The 20,533-nt window shown below is 41.5% G+C and overlaps 1 protein-coding gene across 3 annotated transcripts in view; it reads right to left on the bottom strand.

The window, feature by feature from the left end:
* Nucleotides 1-15,296: 15,296 nt before the first annotated feature.
* WDR93 (WD repeat domain 93) overlaps nt 15,297-20,533 on the bottom strand; it is a 54,139-nt gene continuing 48,902 nt past the window's right edge. For 2 of the 3 annotated variants that reach the window (XM_063445642.1, XM_063445643.1), the window contains exons 15-16: nt 19,412-19,592; nt 15,297-15,496 (exon numbers count right to left, since the gene is read on the bottom strand). In XM_063445642.1, coding sequence (XP_063301712.1) covers nt 15,412-15,496; nt 19,412-19,592 — 266 coding nt within the window. In that variant the 3' untranslated portion in view covers nt 15,297-15,411. Of the gene's footprint in view, nt 15,497-19,411; nt 19,593-20,533 lie in introns of those variants that run through there. The other variant, XM_063445644.1, reaches the window with a different exon arrangement.

Raw genomic sequence — 20,533 nt, 5'->3', positions numbered from 1 at the left:
CTTCCTGCTTATATACCTTTATTAATTGTGGGCTTCAGGCTTGTATTTCGCGGGCAATTTCCATGGGAACGGAGATGTCCTGTGTTTCAAGCCTCCTCTTCGTTTTTTTTTATTACTTCCGGGTATGGTCACTTCCGGTTTCGGCTCCATTAGCATTATGCGTTCCACAGTGCGTTCCACAGTGCGTTCCACCGTGCGTTCCACTTATATGGCCGTGTTTGAAACTGTCCTTTGCCATATTAGTGGATGTTGTCCTCGGAAAATTTATGACATTGCATCAGAGAGAGTGGCAATACATCCAATGTACATATATTAGTTTATATATCCCTTGTGAGCCATATGTATATATATATATATTTATCACATGCATGGCTATTTATTTGTGTAGTTAAAGAGACAGGTACTCATCTAAAATTATCAAAATTTATATATTGAGCTATTTAAAAACCCTAGTGATTATCACATTTAGGTAAAACTTACAGGGAATTTATAAAATCACAAGAATGTAATTTGAAGTATGGGTGGGAGCAGCCCTATATGTAAAAAACTCCAAGGGTAATGGATGAACCCCAGAACAAATTTGATTTCGAATATGAGATATACTAGAGGTGTAAATATATATATATATATACATTTAAAAAACTTGTAGTATCACAAAAAAAGGTGGCTTAGTAGGACCAATAAATACCATACACAACATGCTTACTAGATAAAAAGGGAAATACTAAAAGGAGTGGATAAAATCAATCAGTTAAAAAATGGCACATTTCAAAATCTGAATTAAGACCGTACGGAATGAGACTATTTAATTTAAAAATCCATTCCATTTCTATTTTGCTGAGTTTTAAATTAAAATTTCCTCCTCTCCAATCTTTAGATATTTTATTTATTCCCAGAAAAATTGTACCCTTTATCTCACAATTATGATGAGTTTTATAGTGTGATGACACGCTGTGTTTTTCGAAGCCTTTACTTATAGTAAATGTATGTAAGCTTATGTAATGAAGGGCTAGAATATCCGATTAAAGAATTCATAACATGCCATTCGAAAAACTTGATCTACCTCATGCAATGCCCATGTGGGCTAAAATATATAGGTAAAACCACAAGAGCTCTACACATAAGAATAGAAGAACACGGTCGAAATATAAGTAAAGGCTTCGAAAAACACAGCGTGTCATCACACTATAAAACTCATCATAATTGTGAGATAAAGGGTACAATTTTTCTGGGAATAAATAAAATATCTAAAGATTGGAGAGGAGGAAATTTTAATTTAAAACTCAGCAAAATAGAAATGGAATGGATTTTTAAATTAAATAGTCTCATTCCGTACGGTCTTAATTCAGATTTTGAAATGTGCCATTTTTTAACTGATTGATTTTATCCACTCCTTTTAGTATTTCCCTTTTTATCTAGTAAGCATGTTGTGTATGGTATTTATTGGTCCTACTAAGCCACCTTTTTTTGTGATACTACAAGTTTTTTAAATGTATATATATATATATATTTACACCTCTAGTATATCTCATATTCGAAATCAAATTTGTTCTGGGGTTCATCCATTACCCTTGGAGTTTTTTACATATAGGGCTGCTCCCACCCATACTTCAAATTACATTCTTGTGATTTTATAAATTCCCTGTAAGTTTTACCTAAATGTGATAATCACTAGGGTTTTTAAATAGCTCAATATATAAATTTTGATAATTTTAGATGAGTACCTGTCTCTTTAACTACACAAATAAATAGCCATGCATGTGATAAATATATATATATATACATATGGCTCACAAGGGATATATAAACTAATATATGTACATTGGATGTATTGCCACTCTCTCTGATGCAATGTCATAAATTTTCCGAGGACAACATCCACTAATATGGCAAAGGACAGTTTCAAACACGGCCATATAAGTGGAACGCACGGTGGAACGCACTGTGGAACGCACTGTGGAACGCATAATGCTAATGGAGCCGAAACCGGAAGTGACCATACCCGGAAGTAATAAAAAAAAAACGAAGAGGAGGCTTGAAACACAGGACATCTCCGTTCCCATGGAAATTGCCCGCGAAATACAAGCCTGAAGCCCACAATTAATAAAGGTATATAAGCAGGAAGGAGTCCACAATATCTTCTGAACATTTTTTCCAGCTGAGGAAGCCAATTTGGTGAAACGCGTCCTGGATGAACAGTGAGCAGACAGAATTGCTTTTTGGACTATAAGCCACTAGTGTTATTTTATCTACATAATATTTTAAAGTTACATGTTATATAAATTTTTCCATAATAAATTACATATATATATTTTTCAAACTTATGGCTTTTATTTCTACCTGCTTTAACAAAGAAGGAATGTGGTCCTTAACCACATACACCTTATGAAACGAGCCGATACATTGGCTCCGGGTTTGACATTGCACCTGGAGAAAACTTGGACTGAAAGGAGGGTGAGGGTCGCCTCTACGGACCCTAAGGCGCATATACCTGAGCTAGTGTGATAGCTCTTGAAAGTGTGAGTTAGTAATCTACGCACTCCCTTTTTGTATTTACACTTTGTATACAGGTTGCACTATGTTCTGTATATTTGTGTTTTTTGTTTAAGGTTACCCTGAATAGAGTGATACTACTCATAAAAGTATATGAACTTTTAAGGTACAGTTAGGATTCCTTTCTATTATTTCTGTATATCCACTATTATTAGAGCGCTACACCGGATATCCCTTCTACTTCCAATAAATAAAATAAATAAATGAAATGGTACTCACAAGAATGGAGCAGGCTGACTGCTCCTTGATGATAGCGTAGGTGGAATAATCCCCACCAAGGATTGCTTGGAGTCCCGAGGTAGAAAATGCCAGGTAAAAGATGAAGTGTATATAAAGATTATTGGCACAAACGGAAAAGTGACCAAAAAAATCTTTAATATATAAAATACACAATTAAAATGTCCATAAACGCGTTTTGCCTATAATGGCTTTATCAATATGGAATAAAACATGGTGTGGCTGGTTGGCTGGCCGGGGTCTTTCTTCCCCCAGGTCCTTTGTGCGTCTGTTTCTCCCCAACCCCTTTATGTGTTTATTTGTTCCCGCTCCCCCTCTGTGTGTTTCTTTGTGTCCCCGCAGTCCCTCTGTGTGTCTTTGTGTCACCTCTCCTCCTGTGCCCTTCTTCTGTCCCTCCTCCCCTCCTGTGCCCTTCTTCTGTCCCTCCTCCCCTCCTGTGCCCTTCTTCTGCACCCCTCTCTTCCTATGCCCTCCTTCTGCCCCCACCCCTCCTGTGCACTTATGCTATCTCCCCCTCACCTTCTGTGCCTTTCTTCTGCCCACTTTCCGTCCCATGCCCTTCTTATGTCTCCCCCTCTCCTCCTGTGTCCATATTTGTTCTTTCCCCAGTGCTTGCTCATCCTCACCTCCCTCCATGTAGTGTGGCCGAGTAGAGGAGCTTCTGTTCCCCTACCTGGTCTGACAGGAAGCAGTCCTGTGCGCTCACTGAGCACTTCCTGTCAGACCGGGTAGGGGAACAGAAGCTCCTCTACCAGAGTCTGCCTACTTGGCCACACTACATGGAATGACCAGCAGGGAGCACTGTGCAAAAAGACCAGCCAAATTTAAAACACAGCAGTAGAACATCAGCTTGAGTGCACACGGTCTTTGGATTTGTAAATCTCTAGGTTTTTGATCTGGCTTTTTGAAAATTTTAACATGTATATGTGTTAAGCTGACCGAGGTCCAGGCTAAGATAATATTGGATAGTACAATCTCACCTGATGCTCCGTTTACAAGCCTTTTGTAAATGAAAACTATTTTAAAGTAGCTCTCACTTGTGAGCCTTTGCCATTAGACTTTAATTTAAGCAAAGAAGAGAAAGCAAATATTAGGAATAGTGAATACATTGACATTTTATCAATATTGCCAGCTACTACATAGTATGTGATTACATTTTACAAAGAAAAATAATGGATAAAAAAAGCATCAGGTTCATCCATCTTTCAGTTTCAATATGGTGAGCTTTTTAGGCAGAGAGTGAAATGGGTCACAAAATAAGTGGGATCTTGGATTAGTCTCTGAGCACAAGACAGGCCTTAGGCATACCTCCCAACATTTTAAATGGACAGAGAGGGACACTTTCATTTTAGGGGGCTGGCCGGCTGGGGGCTGGCCGGGGACAGGGCGGTTCTGAGAAACTTTAGGTGACTTATTAATAATTTCTGTAACTTAAATATAATTTAGAACAATGTATCTTATTTACATAGACTGATTTCTAAACACATTTATTGTAGTTCAAAGACACATTACTTGGAGTATTATTGCTGTTGAGCTCTGTTATACACTCAGACACCAACAATATGGAGCTCCTAGAAAAGAGGGACATTAGGACAAAAAGGAGGGACATGGGACAAAAATAGGGATTGGCCCTCCTAAACAGGGACACTTTGGACGTATGTATATTATGCCTTAATGTACTGGGAAAGAAAACACTCAGTAGGACTATGTGTTTGCGTTAGTTCTTAGTGGGCAGCAAAATTTCCCTACAGCACACAACAAGGCATACAACAGCCACTGTGAATATGACTACTTCCCACACAGAAAACACAGGAGGAAGGGTGAGGTATACTTCAGCATTTCAACACAAAAACAATATGGAGCTCCTAAAAAAAGAGGGAAATTGGTTAGGCGAGGGATATAACTGCAGACTCAGGCAAAAAAAAAAGACCTCAAATAATTGATCAGACACGAACTCCAGTGAATAGACGCAAAAATGGTTGTGGTTGGGATTGGTTCTTACCCTACCCCTCACGATTTCTGTCCCCCATTCTCTTCTTTTTTTTTTTTCCTCATCGCAGGATGCATGCATTAGTTAATTAAAAGCACTGTCTCACATACCGCGGTCGCAGGGGTCGCAGCTGCGACCGGCCAGGCCCTCCTGGGGGCCCAGCCACCCTGCGACCCGGGTATGTATGCCAGTGCAGCCACAGACGCATTTTGCCAGCATACTCCCCTGAGCTCTCTCTGCCCAGCTCGCTCGTGCGCACCGCAGTGATGTCGAAGCCGGAATTTGACGTCACTCCGGCTCAGGCATCAGTAAGCGGCGCGCGAGGGAGCTGAACAAGAGGATCAGTGCTCCCTCGACGCCTGCAGTGACCTGCCACCCAGCAGCCCCACAGGACCCCAGGGAAAGTTGGAATCCCCTCAGCACTCCCAAAGGTAGGGGGATTCAAAAAAAAAATTGTGTGTGTGTGTATGTGTGTTAGTTTTAGTGTGTGTGTCAGTGAGTGTGTTACTGTGTGTGTTAGTTTGTATGTGTCTGTTATTGAGTGTGTGTCTTCTAGTGAGTGTCAGTGAGTGTGTTAGTTTTTGTGTGTCAGTGAGTGTGTGTCAGTGAGTGTGTTACTGTATGTGTGTCTGTTACTGCGTGTGTTAGTTGTGTGTTAGCTTGAGCGTGTCTGTTTGTGTGTGTCTGTTGTTGAGTGTGTGTCTGTTAGTGAGTCTGTTAGGTGTCTGTTAGTGAGTGTGTGTTTGTCAGTGAGAGTGTATGTTTTGTAAATGAGTGTGTATGTGTGTCTGTCTGTCTGTCAGTGAGTGTGTATATATGTCTGTCACTGAGTGTGGGTGTGGGTCTGTCAGTAAATGTGTGTGTCTGTTAGCTAGTGTGTATGCATCTGTTCGTCAGAGTGTGTGTGTGTCTGTTAGTGAGTCTGTGTGTATGCTTGTCTGCTAGTGAGTGTGTTTTTGTTAGTGAGAGTGTAAATGTGTTTGCAGTGAGTGTGTATGTGGGTCTGTCGCTATGACTGTGTGTCTGTATGTGAGTGTATGTATGTGTATATCTGTGTGTCTCTGCATGTGTATTTGGGTCTGTATATGTATCTCTTAGTCTACATGGGTATCTGTTTGCCTGTATGTGTATCTGAATGTTTGTCATTAACCCCTTAAGGACACATGACATGTCTGACACGTCATGATTCCCTTTTATTCCAGAAGTTTGGTCCTTAAGGGGTTAAAGGACCACTATAGTCCCAGGAAAACAAACTCATTTTCCTGGCACTATATAGTCCTTAGGTCCCCCCCACCCTTGTGGCCCCCCACCTGCTGGACTGAAGGGGTTAAAACCCCTTCAGCACATACCTTTCTCCAGCTCCCGGCTCCCTTGGCGCTGGGGATCTCTCCGACCCGATCCGCCTCTCAGCTCCGAATGCGCATGCGTGGCAAGAGCCGCACGCGCATTCCAACCGCCCATAGGAAAGCATTTCTCAATGCTTTCCTATAGATGTCCAGCGTCTTACAGTGAGAATCGCTGAAGTGCCTCTAGCGGCTGTCAGTGAGACAGCTACTAGAGGCTGGATTAACCCTCAGTGAAACATAGCAGTTTCTCTGAAACTGGTATGTTTTCAGTTGCAGGGTTAAAACAAGAGGGACCTGGCACCCAGACCATTTCATTGAGCTGAAGTGGTCTGGGTGCCTATAGTGGTCCTTTAAGTGTATGTGTATCTGCATGCACTGGCGTACATACCCTGGTCGCGCAGGGTGTCGGGGGGGGGGTGGGGGGGAATCAGTTTTCGCACCGGGGCCCCATGGATCATGTGTACGCCACTGATTATATGAAATTACTATGTATCTCAGATTGGTCAAATATGTGTACCTCCTTCCAGTACCCCTGAGGTGATTGTTTGCATAAACCTCAGTAACTGCTCAGACCGTACCATTGACCACTATAACTCATGTTACTGTACCATTATGCACAAGGTGTTTACACACATCGATTGTATTTAAGTATGCATACCTGTGAAGAGGGAAATTGGGACAGAAAAGAGAGATGGATTTTGACCCCAAATAGGGACTATCCTAACTAAATATGGTCCTAGGTCAATACGCTTTCAATTAACTAACAGCTTAATAAGCTATTTGCTATAATTAAGTAGATTTTAAGTGATTAGTAAGATATCAAGGCTTTAATGAAAATGAGGGCAGATGAACAAATAATGGCAAATACTGGCACGTATGTTTTGCCTGTGTATGATTTATAGAGATTCCTGGGCACACAAGGTGGTATTCGAAATAGCAGACTTTATTTGAGGAACAGGCACAGCAACGTTTGGGCTCTATACGAGCCTTTATCAAGCCAACTTACATCATCCACATTACACAAATGTCTAATAAAATAAACAGCAATAGCTGATTTACCAGGTGGAAATTGTTAGCTCACTCTGAAACGATATACGTGCATTTAACAACATTTCCACCCTTTCTATTTAAGGAGTGTCCTGGGAAGAGCCACAACAACAGTGAACCTGGTTGGGTTCTTGGCCACAGTTGTGACGTGAGTTGGGCTGGAAATATGATGCTGTTCGAATTATTACCCTCTGTGGTCTCACTCAAAATACAGGGAACGCAGCTAGCCAATAACAGGCTTTTATTTAATTGCAACAATAAAGAGGTGCTTTGGGTTAACAATACAATGTCTGCAAAGTCTTTACAATACATCTGTTAAGGTGTTTCATTTTATTTTCCTTAATGAAAAAAACTTGGATAAAAACAATTCATATTCCCCGTAATTTGTGTTGCCACCTTTATTTCCTATTTTGATTTTTTAAGATTTTCAGGACTCTCAGCCCATACGCACCAGTGGAAGCCCAGGAATTGCCAGAGGGAAGATTTTAGTAGACTTTACCGAGCTGAGTTGTGTATGAAGAAACCCTTTGTTTACTTTGGAGGCCTATTTGGTTGTGTAGCAGGATTAGGTGCCTTGCATGTCAAAGTGTGATGCCAATCCTTGAAACTATAGTGCTTAAAAACTAAAAGGCAAAAAAGTTGAGGAATCAGGTATTAAAGATATTTTTTTATGAATATGCAGAATAAAAGTTAATCTTAAAGGGACACTATAGGCCCAGAAGTTGGCTAGGTGCAGTGCCCCTATTGCACTTTGTGCTGCAATGATAAACATTAGCTCCAGAGAAACTGCAATGTTTACATTGCAGCACTAAGTCAGCCTCCACTGACTGTCTCCCAGACAGTCACTAGAGGTGCTTCCTGCATCCAAATGGACCTTTGCTCCTGTATCTGATGCTGGACGTCCGCACGCTCTGCATGAGGACATACAGCCTTTTTTTTCCCTATAGGAAAGCATTGATTTCCTATGAGAAGTTCTAATGCACGCGCTTCATGCAGATTAGTGCTCGCTTGTCGCAGGACGGAGGAGGGGGCAAAGCCACAAACCAGCAGTGAGGGCCATTGGCGTGGGATCAGGTAAGTAAATAAAGTATTTTTGACCACCACACGGGGGCATGAGGGGGGAGGAGGCAAAGGGAGCTATACTGACAGAAATACAGCTTTGTATTCCTGGCACTTATAGTATCCCTTTAATGATAGTTTACAACAATTTCAGTTTTAGCCAAAATATGTTATATTGATCAAAAAGACAAATATTTTAAATTTATTTCATTTCAACATTGTTATTTTTCCTGAGATGCAAATTAGTGCCTAGACGCAAGAAATCTTTTAATTAACTAATTTAAACTGCAGTGTGTCTGTTCATTTATTTTTCTTAAAATCCTATACTTACATCATGGTTAAAAGTAGTTGGGCTCAGATGCAATAGTTTTAAGCAGTTGTAATTGTGTCTAGTTATTGCAATTAGATCCTGCTGTTTCATTTTCCATATTATATGGTTTTAGCAAAACTCACACAAAATACTCGGGCTGATAAGATTATTCATTCTATTCTTTTAGAACTGGAGCATCAAGACAGGTTGCTAAACTTGAATGAATGGAACAAATATTATGTTTTTTTTTTGGTTTTTTTTTTATTAAATAAATTCTTTATTTTGGTTGTGCAGGTGGTTACAGTATTTCAATAAGCACCACAACAGCGTGGTTCAGTTTTCGTACAAGTTAAACAATGGCATGATATTGTGCACATTTTTTTTGTTTTTTTTATATAACATGCTTAACTAAACAGTTGTCGCCTATGCTATGGTAGAGATTGCATGAATACGTTTAAAACAGAGCAGTATCTGGCTATAAAGTACAGAAAAGTGCTTAAGCTATGAATGTTGAGGTTATAGGAATAACAGTACATGCAATGAGGAATTCAATATACATTATATGTAGGCATAGCTTGTTAGATTGGTAACTATTAGCAGTACCTCATTGTTTGTATTAATAAAACAACGTTAAACAGTGGCGGTAAAGCACTTGAGAAACACCATATAAACACAATAAACTACGTGTGAGGCTATATTAACTTGAGCATGCACAGTGAGTGCCAGGTGAGCAACTGCTTAACATTTTCGTTTGAATGTCACACTGTAACAGGTCAAGGCAATTGTGTCCAACATATTGGGCAAGAAAATCAGGTAGTAAAAGGCATACTAAAGGAATAATGTATAGGACAAAATAAAACAGTCAAACAGGAGCAGTATCAGGATATGACTGAGTAAGTTCGGCAGTGGCATGTCGGTGACCTCTAACGTTAGGGGGCTTGCAGCGTGGATGGCAGAGCTGTAGTTTAAAATAACAGGACATGAAAATAACATTGCTTTTCTGTGAGATTCAATATATGTAACAAAGTGGTATGTGGTGTAAGGTTTGTATAACAATGCGACTACCTGGTAGCGTTTTCAGTGCTAATGTGGTAGTTTGTCATAGTCAAAGAAAGGGTTAATGCGTCCTAGTGAGATTTGTGTTGTGAGGGCTATAGGCGGCCTTCGGCCTAAAAGGGGTGGCTCATCGTCTCCATTTAATGAGGCTGGTGGCAGTGCTACGGCTTATTGCTTCAAGCTAAAGCTGAAAAGGTTGTGTCCCAAGATTAGGTACAATTGTAACGCAATAGCATATAACATGAGACTGGTACTTGGCGGGCGGTAGTACTGCACATTTTTGTATTAGTACTTAACAGGCTAATTAAACATTTCTAGATCAGGAAAACCTTTAAGTTATAAAAGAGAGAACATAGAAACCTATAGTAAACATGGGACGTGTGGTAGTGCTAGTTGCAGTATCATCGTGTTAGTATGTAAGTGTTACCCTATACTACCTAGTACCGTAAGGGTAGGCTCAGGTTGGCCGCTGAGTGCGATGTGCGTCTTAGGGTGGGCTAGTTTAAGAGCCCTAGGGGCAAGCTAATGCTGGGGTGGTTTCCTTGGATTGGGGTCCCAGTATCTGGCCCAAAGGTGACCCGTGGCAGAATACCCGAAAGGTCTGCCGGACGTCTTAATTGAGCTTAAGAGCTGGTTGAGATTTACAGCCAGTGTGTATGCCTATGCATGTCCCCTGCGTGGTGTTGTTTTGCCCTGGTGGCTTGTGTGATACGTGCTGCAAAGAGGGTGTGTACGCTCATGGGCATTGAATTGTATATAGCGAACTGATGCGGTTATTGAATGTTAGTGACAGAGTCGTATCTATCTTACTGTAGTGGTTGCGACTATGGTACTAGGTGTAGTTTGCACATCTAGGTGTGTGCTCAGGAAGAGATGCAATAGGTTGTGTCCTCTGGGGTCAGTCCTGCAGCTAGGTTGTGGCTAGAGCGTATGAGTCCGGTGTAGAAGTTCTTGGGACAAATGTGGGGGCCCCTGCCGGGTTCCATGTGTGCCTTTTCCTGGGCTCTGTGCTCTGTTCTTCTTGGGTCAGTGCTGCAGCTGGGAGTCCCAATTTCTGGAGGAGAGTCTCGCTGTCCTGTGGGTCGTGGATCGTGAGCGTCTCGTCACCGTGTGGGACAGATAGAGTTCGGGAGGGTCGCCACCTGTATTGAATAGCATGTTGTCGCAAGAGAGTAGTGCGTCTCCATGCTAGGGTGTTCGCCGAGAGATCTGTGAAGAGTGTCAAGTCCATCCCCTCAAAATGATATGGGGTCTGCCCCTTCGTGGTGGCCAGCACCGCGGCCCTGTCTCTGCCAGTTTGGAACTGGAGTATAACATCCCTGGAGGCAGTGGTTGGTGCTCTGGTTGGCCGGGGTACTCTGAACAGGTTGGTGAGCGTTACTGTTTTGGCGGTTTTTGGTGTCAGCAGGGTTGAGAGTAGGCGCCTCGCGAAGTGTGGTAATTCAGTTTCAGGTACTTTGTCTGAGACTCCCCGCACTTTAATATTGTTTCGGCGCCTGGCATCCTCTAGGGCAGTGAAGCGGTGTTCATGATTTAGGTTCTGTTGTTGCAGCTCCTTGACTGCTTGCTGTAGTGATTCTATCTGCTGGGTGCCCTTGGTGGATGTGATTTCTAATTTGCTTATCCTGCCTGTTAAGCCCTGCAGGTCTTCCCTGAGTGCTGTCATATCTGCCGAGATTTTCCTGTGTAGGTCTGCCAGCAGGTCTTTTAGGACTGCAGTGGTGACTGGGGCAGTATCTGCTTCTGTACCTGTTTGTGGGGACGCTGTGTGGGGCTTAGGCTGTTGGATTGGAGTAGGGAGAGCGCTCTCTACCTGTTCGTATAGCAGGTCTTCATAGAAGTCGGAGCTCTCATCCCCGAGGTACGCCATTTTAGGTCCGCATGCGTCTTGGGCCTGCCGCCACAGATCTCCAATTGTCGCCCCAGACCTGGGTTTATCAGGTTTGGTTTTCTTTGGTTTTTTCCCCATCTGGTCCAGGGGGGCTGTGGGGGTCCTGGGTAACTTGTTTGACGGGATTCGTAGCGGGGAACAGGCTTAAAAAGGCTTCGTTATCCGGAGCTCCGGAGATATGCGACCGCTCGCTGCTGCTGCTAGGCTCCGCCCCAATATTATGTTATGTACATAGTGTACAAGATCAGAGTCATGTTTGACTAAACCTTCTGTAAATGTAGAATTCTGAGTCTATTTACTTTTTCAGGGAAGATATGAATAATTATTGGTTTATTACCCACTCATGGGTATCTAATATTTGTGTGGTGTGAAGGGTTTGCTGAATATTAGTCAATATTGGACAGTTATGGCCTGTGCACATGGACCACAGTGGCCACACTGCATCATTATTCATAAGGATGATAGTGACACTGGGAAGTGTAAGTTGATTCATTTGTTTAATTTGTTAAATGACATCATATTTGTTATTCCCTATTTGAAAATGATGTCAGTTAACTTCCATGATGTTTTTTCTAATGTTATTGAAAACCATCACTTGACTAAATGGGCTGGAGACCCCTGATCTAAAAGCTATGGAGTGGAGTAGAAGAGCGTTAAATAGAATAGTGTGCAGTTTTTTCAGTAAAATTGTAATGCTTCACATTTAGGCACGGAGGGGATTTTATGCTTTTAAATATCACTAATTCAAATAGTTGGTATAATTAAACACATAATAAAGAGTACAATTTTTTTCACTAAATCGGGGACAGAGCATTTTTGCAAAAAAGGTATCCCTTCTGTCACACGTGTCTTTTGCACTAATCAATCCAATCATTTTTTTGCTATTTTGTTCAGACTCCAGCTCTGTCATGGCAGATTATTATCTTGGCTCCACAATCATGGCTGCCATGTTTGGTAATTTGGCTCCTCTGACATGGCTCCTCTGACATAGCCTAGAAAATCTGTCTAGTGCCAGGAACTTCTGGCATCACAAAATTAAAGATAATATGAAATTATTTAAAATGTGAAAAATACGACATATTTTCCATTCGAAGGCTTCATTATGAAAAAGGTACTACAGCATACAAGAGGTTTAAATCATCTCCAAAAATAGATATTTTTGCATGGATTCCTTAGAAAAATCTGAAATATATTAATTGCCACTGATAATAAAACATAGGAAATGAAAAGGCTGGGATAACCATGGGTAATGTAATCAATAACTCCATTGATTTGAATTGTTAGGGAAATCTTTGTAACAATATAGAATGAAAATAATGAATTCTTATCGGCAAAGCTAAAGCTATGCAATCAGACTTTACAAACAGGGATTTGCTGAAAGAGGTTAAGAGGAATAAAACCGTTCTCCGCTCAGAACAATAAAGTACCTGCTTTTCTCAGCAAATGGACAATACTTAATCGGAGAAAAAAGGTACAACTCCTCAAATCTTGTAGAATAAAAGTCACACAGATTATGTTTTAAATATGAAAAACATAGCATGGCAGCACCGTATAGAGAGTAAAATACCATCTGTGTTTTGTGATAACCAAGCTGTTAGTACATCTATAGTACAATTTTATAGTTTAATTTTATACAGAATTGTTCTATGCTTAATCTTCCCCCTCCCCCCACCTACCAAACTCAAATGTAACTTCACCTCTATGTTGCTAGTGGAATGGGGAGCACTTACTAGATAATAATCTTTTCTGAGGATGCTACATGAGTCAAATGAGAGTGATTTGACAATACGTATCCATCCAAATCATGCTTTATTCACATCCTAAACATTATCCACTTTTTTTCCCCCCAATAATCAGTAGAGCAGAATTATACGCTTAAAATGTCACAACATACAGGGTTATTCACTTAAGAGAGAATTCAAAGTGGATTTCATATTTAAAGTCAAAATGTCAGTTTGGCTACTCTGACCTTAACTATGAAATTGTCACTTTAGTAAATAACCCTGATAAATAGATAATGCATTAAAATTTAAAAACAAATCAAAAATACCTTAATGTTATTTTTTGGTTTGTTTATTTTTAGGGTCAAGGCCTCATATCTTTAAAATAAAAACTCACTCATACTAATACATGTTTTGCAGAATGCTCGACCATAAGCCTGCCTCTTTATTTGTTCCCATAGTGTTAAAATTGAAAAAAATGCATGAATTCTCACATTACACATCCATATCTCATTCAGGACTGCAGCTACAAACTCCGCAGAACCAAGCAAACACTCTATATTCCAGGCCATGTACTCAGTACTCTGAACCTCCAATGACATCAACAAGAACTTTACCACATTCCAGACGCTGCCCTAATCAAACATCTGTGCCAAGGTGATGCTGCAGAATTGTTTTAAGCCAAGCAGCAGTTACATGTTAGCCACAAAAATCTACTCATAGTTTCTCTATGTCATTACGGTAAATACAGTACAAGATGCGCAGGAAGATTTCCTCTGTGATGTTTGATGTTGTGTAACTTATTCTTAGTTTGTTTTATGTAGAAGAATGAGGAATTACTTAACACGAACTTGCTTATTGCAAGCAATTTTTAAAGACAAACCCTTGAACTGTTTCTATTTTACTTAAAGCAGATGTATCACTTTATCGTAATTTGCAAAGACCCCCAAAGGCGACATCTCAGATTGGGTTCAGTCATCATGGTGTCTTCTTCCTTGTGGTTTTCTTCAGATTCTGGCGTTTCATTTTATTTAGCATGAGGTCTGTGGAGGATTTGCAAGACCGCTGCAGCCTCCATATTGTGATGAGTGAGACCATGTTTGCATCCCACAGCCATCACTTGTGATGGCAAAAGTTGAAGGCAGAGCTCTGCCTTTTGTCAAGCTCACCATAGCTTTACCATAAGACAAAATTGTCCCACTTGTGGTATCCTTGAATTGCATATCTCTATAAAATACTAAGAAGTGAAAGAGATGCTTGAAATATACATATGCTATATATTCTTTACTATTATTATTATTATTTTTTATTTTTTTTTTAAAGAAACCCCAGCACTTGACAATCCTGGTGTAACAGAAAGGTCATGGTTTGGGAAAGAAACATAGTGTGTCAAACATTGCCTCTCTGTGATGACTGAAACCACCATTACACCAGAATTGCTGGGGTTCCGTCTTTTTTATAATTGAATCCTTTATATTCCTGTGGGACCGGCATTTCACCAGCGGCACAGGCAGACAAGATTGGATTCATTTTTGCTCCACATACCATTTGTTTCTTTACTATTATTTGTAAGCACAAATTCCAATTCATCTAAACTGAGCATTACACTAACTTCACATAATTCACATCAGCACAGGATCCCATTAAAATAACACTCCAAGCAACATAACCAATACAGCTCACTGCTCTGACGCCCTCCATTGTAAGGGGACATCTTCTTACCTGAGGTCTACTGGGTGCCACCCGCCTCTGCTGCTAATGCCGGACAGCTAGGGATTTCTAAGTAGCACTGCAGGGCTTAGCTGATTGGCTAAACACCAGCTGAGCCATGCTGCTCTGCATAGCTTAGCTCAGGAGAGATACTGGAACGTCTGGTTTCTGGCATCGATAATGAAGGCGAAGTGTCCGTTGGACTACAGGTAAAAAGTTAAAATATTCAAAAACAGATCCACTCATGACAATAGGGGGGGTGGGGGTTGCAAGTAGTGGTTATGGTGCTTAGAGTGTTCCTTTAAAGTTTATTTGAAAAAATATTATTTTAGAAGTATTATGGGAATAATTAGAGAAGTCTTGAGTTGGTGACCAATAGATTTATTAAAACATACATTGTCATTGTCAGCAGTATAGATAACTGAGAGCTACTGCACACACTTAATAAACAGCACACATTTTGTCCATTTATATTATCTGCTTGGGGTGACTCAATATATTAAAGGTGAGGCCTGTTTTTTCAGTTTGGACCAACATTCCGCTATCTTCTTTTTCCTCTCAGGAAAACTGTGTAACCTGGTAAAAGGAACAACAATAACCAATTTAAGGAAACACTCCACTGATTGATTGATTGATTGATTCAACAATTTAGTTGATAGAGAAGATATACCCCCAAAGAAAACTTGCATGTTTTCTTTGGGGGTATATGAAAAAAACACAGCTTGCAAAAAGCAGCAGACCTGCTATCTGTAGCCTATGCAAACCCTCTTTTCCAGCACAGACATTCAGGGGAATTGGCCAGTCAGAGGCTTTTCACTGAGAAGCCTTTGTGCTGGAGCCACACATACAATCGTGCCATTTCAATGCTTCTCAGTGAGCTGCAATACAAACGCTTTAGAGCCAACAGAAGGAGAAGAGGAAAAAAACCTCTCTGGCTGTCTGAGTGACAACCAAGGAGGTGTTTCTGCCCCCAAATATAAAAGTGCTGATTTCTATGCAAATCGGTAGCACTTAGATCATAAAGTATGAAAAATATGACACATAAAGCACTTCAATAAGCTGTGTTCCGTTAAGATTAGTACAGAACCCAGTGCAAGAGTTTCTCATTTAAGCCATTATTCTTAAATAAATGTCTAACACACCAGAGGGACCCCTTCACAGCTTACGGTGAAGAAGCATGAGAAATGATCTTGCCTGACAGTTTCACTGTTAAAATTGTACAATGGTCTGTCAGTAAGCCAATTTATTTACTTAAGTAGAAATTCATATATTCATCAATGTGATTAACTGAATTCAAGGCAAGTGCTCAATTCATTACCCATGGTCAGGTCAACAGGCAAGTTCTGCAGCTAGCAGAACCTCAACGCTGACCAGGAAGAGACTCTACCAACAGGAGCTTTTCATTCTAGTGTCGAATTCTTTTTATCCCCCTTGAATAGCAGGAGTTTAAGGGTAATGTAGTTGTTTCTTCATTGGCAGAGTCTCTCATCACTTTGGATGAGTGAAACTGCTCAGTAAACAGAGAGCATTCATAATGCAGCTGCTATCAGACTATTCACAGCCTGGTTAACAATTTTGATAAGCAGCCGGAGTGATCTGTTTATGGTCATAACTCGAGCGCTCTCCAAGTAAGGAGAGAGAGATGTCCATCCTAGTAGTCTGTATAGTGTGAGAACTCAGTGTCAGCCCATGCGCACACTCAACATCAACCTGGCCACCCACACAGAACATTCAGTCTCCCCACACACACCCATAATACTTAGGTACTCTGCAAACAACACTCAGACATCACGTGCACACAATCTACACACATTCACACACAACACATACAGCTTCCCATCACATTTAATTTGCACAGCCTCTTCCCACACACACACACAACACATACAGCTTCCCATCACACTCAACTCGTACAGCCTTTCCCCACACACAACACATACAGCTTCCCATCACATTTAATTCGCACAGCCTCTTCCCACACACACAACACATACAGCTTCCTCTCACACTCAACTCGTACAGCCTTTCCCCACACACAACACATACAGCTTCCCATCACATTTAATTCGCACAGCCTCTTCCCACACACACAACACATACAGCTTCCTCTCACACTCAACTCGTACAGCCTCTCCCCAGACACAACACATACAGCTTCCCATCACACTCAACTCGTACAGCCTTTCCCCACACACAACAAATACAGCTTCCCATCAAACTCAACTCGTTCAGCCTTTCCCCACACACAACACATACAGCTTCCCATCACATTTAATTCGCACAGCCTCTTCCCACACACACAACACATACAGCTTCCTCTCACACTCAACTCGTACAGCCTTTCCCCACACACAACACATACAGCTTCCCATCACATTTAATTCGCACAGCCTCTTCCCACACACACAACACATACAGCTTCCTCTCACACTCAACTCGTACAGCCTCTCCCCAGACACAACACATACAGCTTCCCATCACACTCAACTCGTACAGCCTTTCGCCACACACAACACATACAGCTTCCCATCAAACTCAACTCGTTCAGCCTTTCCCCACACACAACACATACAGCTTCCCATCACATTTAATTCGCACAGCCTCTTCCCACACACACACAACACATACAGCTTCCTCTCACACTCAACTCGTACAGCCTTTCCCCACACACAACACATACAGCTTCCCATCACATTTAATTCGCACAGCCTCTTCCCACACACACAACACATACAGCTTCCTCTCACACTCAACTCGTACAGCCTCTCCCCAGACACAACACATACAGCTTCCCATCACACTCAACTCGTACAGCCTTTCCCCACACACAACCCATACAGCTTCCCATCAAACTCAACTCGTTCAGCCTTTCCCCACACACAACACATACAGCTTCCCATCACATTTAATTCGCACAGCCTCTTCCCACACACACAACACATACAGCTTCCTCTCACACTCAACTCGTACAGCCTTTCCCCACACACAACACATACAGCTTCCCATCACATTTAATTCGCACAGCCTCTTCCCACACACACAACACATACAGCTTCCTCTCACACTCAACTCGTACAGCCTCTCCCCAGACACAACACATACAGCTTCCCATCACGCTCAACTCGTACAGCCTTTCGCCACACACAACACATACAGCTTCCCATCACATTTAATTTGCACAGCCTCTCCCCAGACACAACACATACAGCTTCCCATCACTTTTAATTTGCACAGCCTCTCCCCAGACATAACACATACAGCTTCCCATCACACTCAACTCGTACAGCCTTTCCCCACACACACAATACATACAGCTTCCCATCACATTTAATTCGCACAGCCTTTCCCCACACACACACAACACATACAGCTTCCCATCACATTTAATTCGCACAGCCTCTCCCCAGACACAACACATACAGCTTCCCATCACACTCAACTCGCACAGCCTCTCCACACACACACAACACATACAGCTTTCCGTCACATGTAATTTGCACAGACTCTCCCCAGACACAACACATACAGCTTCCCATCACATTTAATTCGCACAGCCTCTCCCCAGACACAACACATACAGCTTCCCATCACACTCAACTCGCACAGCCTCTCCACACACACACAACACATACAGCTTTCCGTCACATGTAATTTGCACAGACTCTCCCCAGACACAACACATACAGCTTCCCATCACACTCAACTCGTACAGCCTTTCCCCACACACACACAACACATACAGCTTCCCATCACATTTAATTCGCACAGCCTTTCCCCACACACACAACACATACAGCTTCCCATCACATTTAATTCGCACAGCCTCTTCCCACACACACAACACATACAGCTTCCTCTCACACTCAACTCGTACAGCCTCTCCCCAGACACAACACATACAGCTTCCCATCACATTTAATTTGCACAGCCTCTCCCCAGACACAACACATACAGCTTCCCATCACATTTAATTTGCACAGCCTCTCCCCAGACATAACACATACAGCTTCCCATCACACTCAACTCGCACAGCCTCTCCACACACACACAACACATACAGCTTTCCGTCACATGTAATTTGCACAGACTCTCCCCAGACACAACACATACAGCCTTTCCCCACACACACAACACATACAGCTTCCCATCACATTTAATTCGCACAGCCTTTCCCCACACACACAACTCATACAGCTTCCCATCACATTTAATTCGCACAGCCTCTCCCCAGACACAACACATACAGCTTCCCATCACACTCAACTTGCACAGCCACTCCACACACACACATCACAACGTATTCAGTGCCCTCTATACAAGTGAGTGGCCAAATGGATTTTTAATAAAATTCTTGCACCTGCCCATGTTCCATTTTCACCACAAGCTCTGTAATTATTCAAAGATTCTCTTGTTTTTACAGTGACCTCTTATGGATTTTTTGTGTGTTTTATTTCAGACTATTCTTTGCACCCAAAATAAAAATAACCTTACCTATTTTGCAACACGATTTTACACCTTTGTTCCCAGTGTAGGTTCTGAGACAATGACAGTGAAGTATGTTGCATCTTTTTGAAAGCATCCATTAGCTGCAAAGAGTTCAGATTGAATGTAAAGAGAGAGCAAGCTTCAACTCCTTCTGCCATAATCTCCCCTGCGGCCATTTTCTCATTTCCTGTAATACAAATTTGACTGATAAATAAATATAGAAATCCAATCCATCACGTTCCTTTATTACATTTGATTAAACAGGTTGTATGTTATTGAATCCTTATATGTTCATTCATAATTTAATGAAAAGTCATGTTGCTTCTGCCATCCTTTTATTCATGCAGTATAACGCTAATGAGAAAGTCCAAATAATAATATTACTTGTTTGTGAATGACACGGTTTGTTGAAAATGCTCAGGATCAGCGGCTTCTACAGTGATGTCTTATTAGACAGGGAAATGGCGGCATGCATACCTCTCAACATCCCAAGTCAACTCTTTAGGAGGTGATGATAAAAGTTGAAAACGTCACTCTCAGTAATTCAATCCAGAATTGTTTTCTTAGGCAAACATATTTTTGCCTTCCTTGTCTGCTTTCTCTATGCTGACTGCTGGGTGTGGATGTCTACATTTAATTTTATTTTTCACAACTCACAAATAGATATCCCTTTAATATAGGGGTATGTAAATATAATATTAAAAGTCTAGTTGCTTTGTTTTGTCCTCTACTTTGCAGCGTTTGCACTTTTTCAGTGCCCTAAGGGGTGATATAAACACTGCTTCTTTTAATTTATAATTATTTTATCTGAAAGTTCCTGATCTTGTGGGATGGACTATCCTCTGTCCTGAAAGGAATCTCAGTGAGAGTGTATATTGTCTCTGCGGTACATTACGCTATGGGCCCTCTATGGACCTGCTGGGTGAATATAGGCGCTCATTGCGGCTGGCCAAAACCCACGTGGTCCCATTGGCAGGGAATGCTGAGGAGTTTCTTAGGGGGCAGCATCAGAGCATTCTCCTCGAAGCTTCTGGAACTACGTATTTGTAATCATCTGACGCGCTTTCACAATTGAAACTCCTTCAATAACCATCCCCCCACCATTTTACTGAGACTGCATTGACTAAA

The sequence above is a fragment of the Pelobates fuscus genome, chromosome 3 (genome assembly GCF_036172605.1).
Source record: "Pelobates fuscus isolate aPelFus1 chromosome 3, aPelFus1.pri, whole genome shotgun sequence".
Taxonomy (NCBI): domain Eukaryota; kingdom Metazoa; phylum Chordata; class Amphibia; order Anura; family Pelobatidae; genus Pelobates; species Pelobates fuscus.
This window is presented reverse-complemented; position numbering and strand designations above follow the sequence as displayed.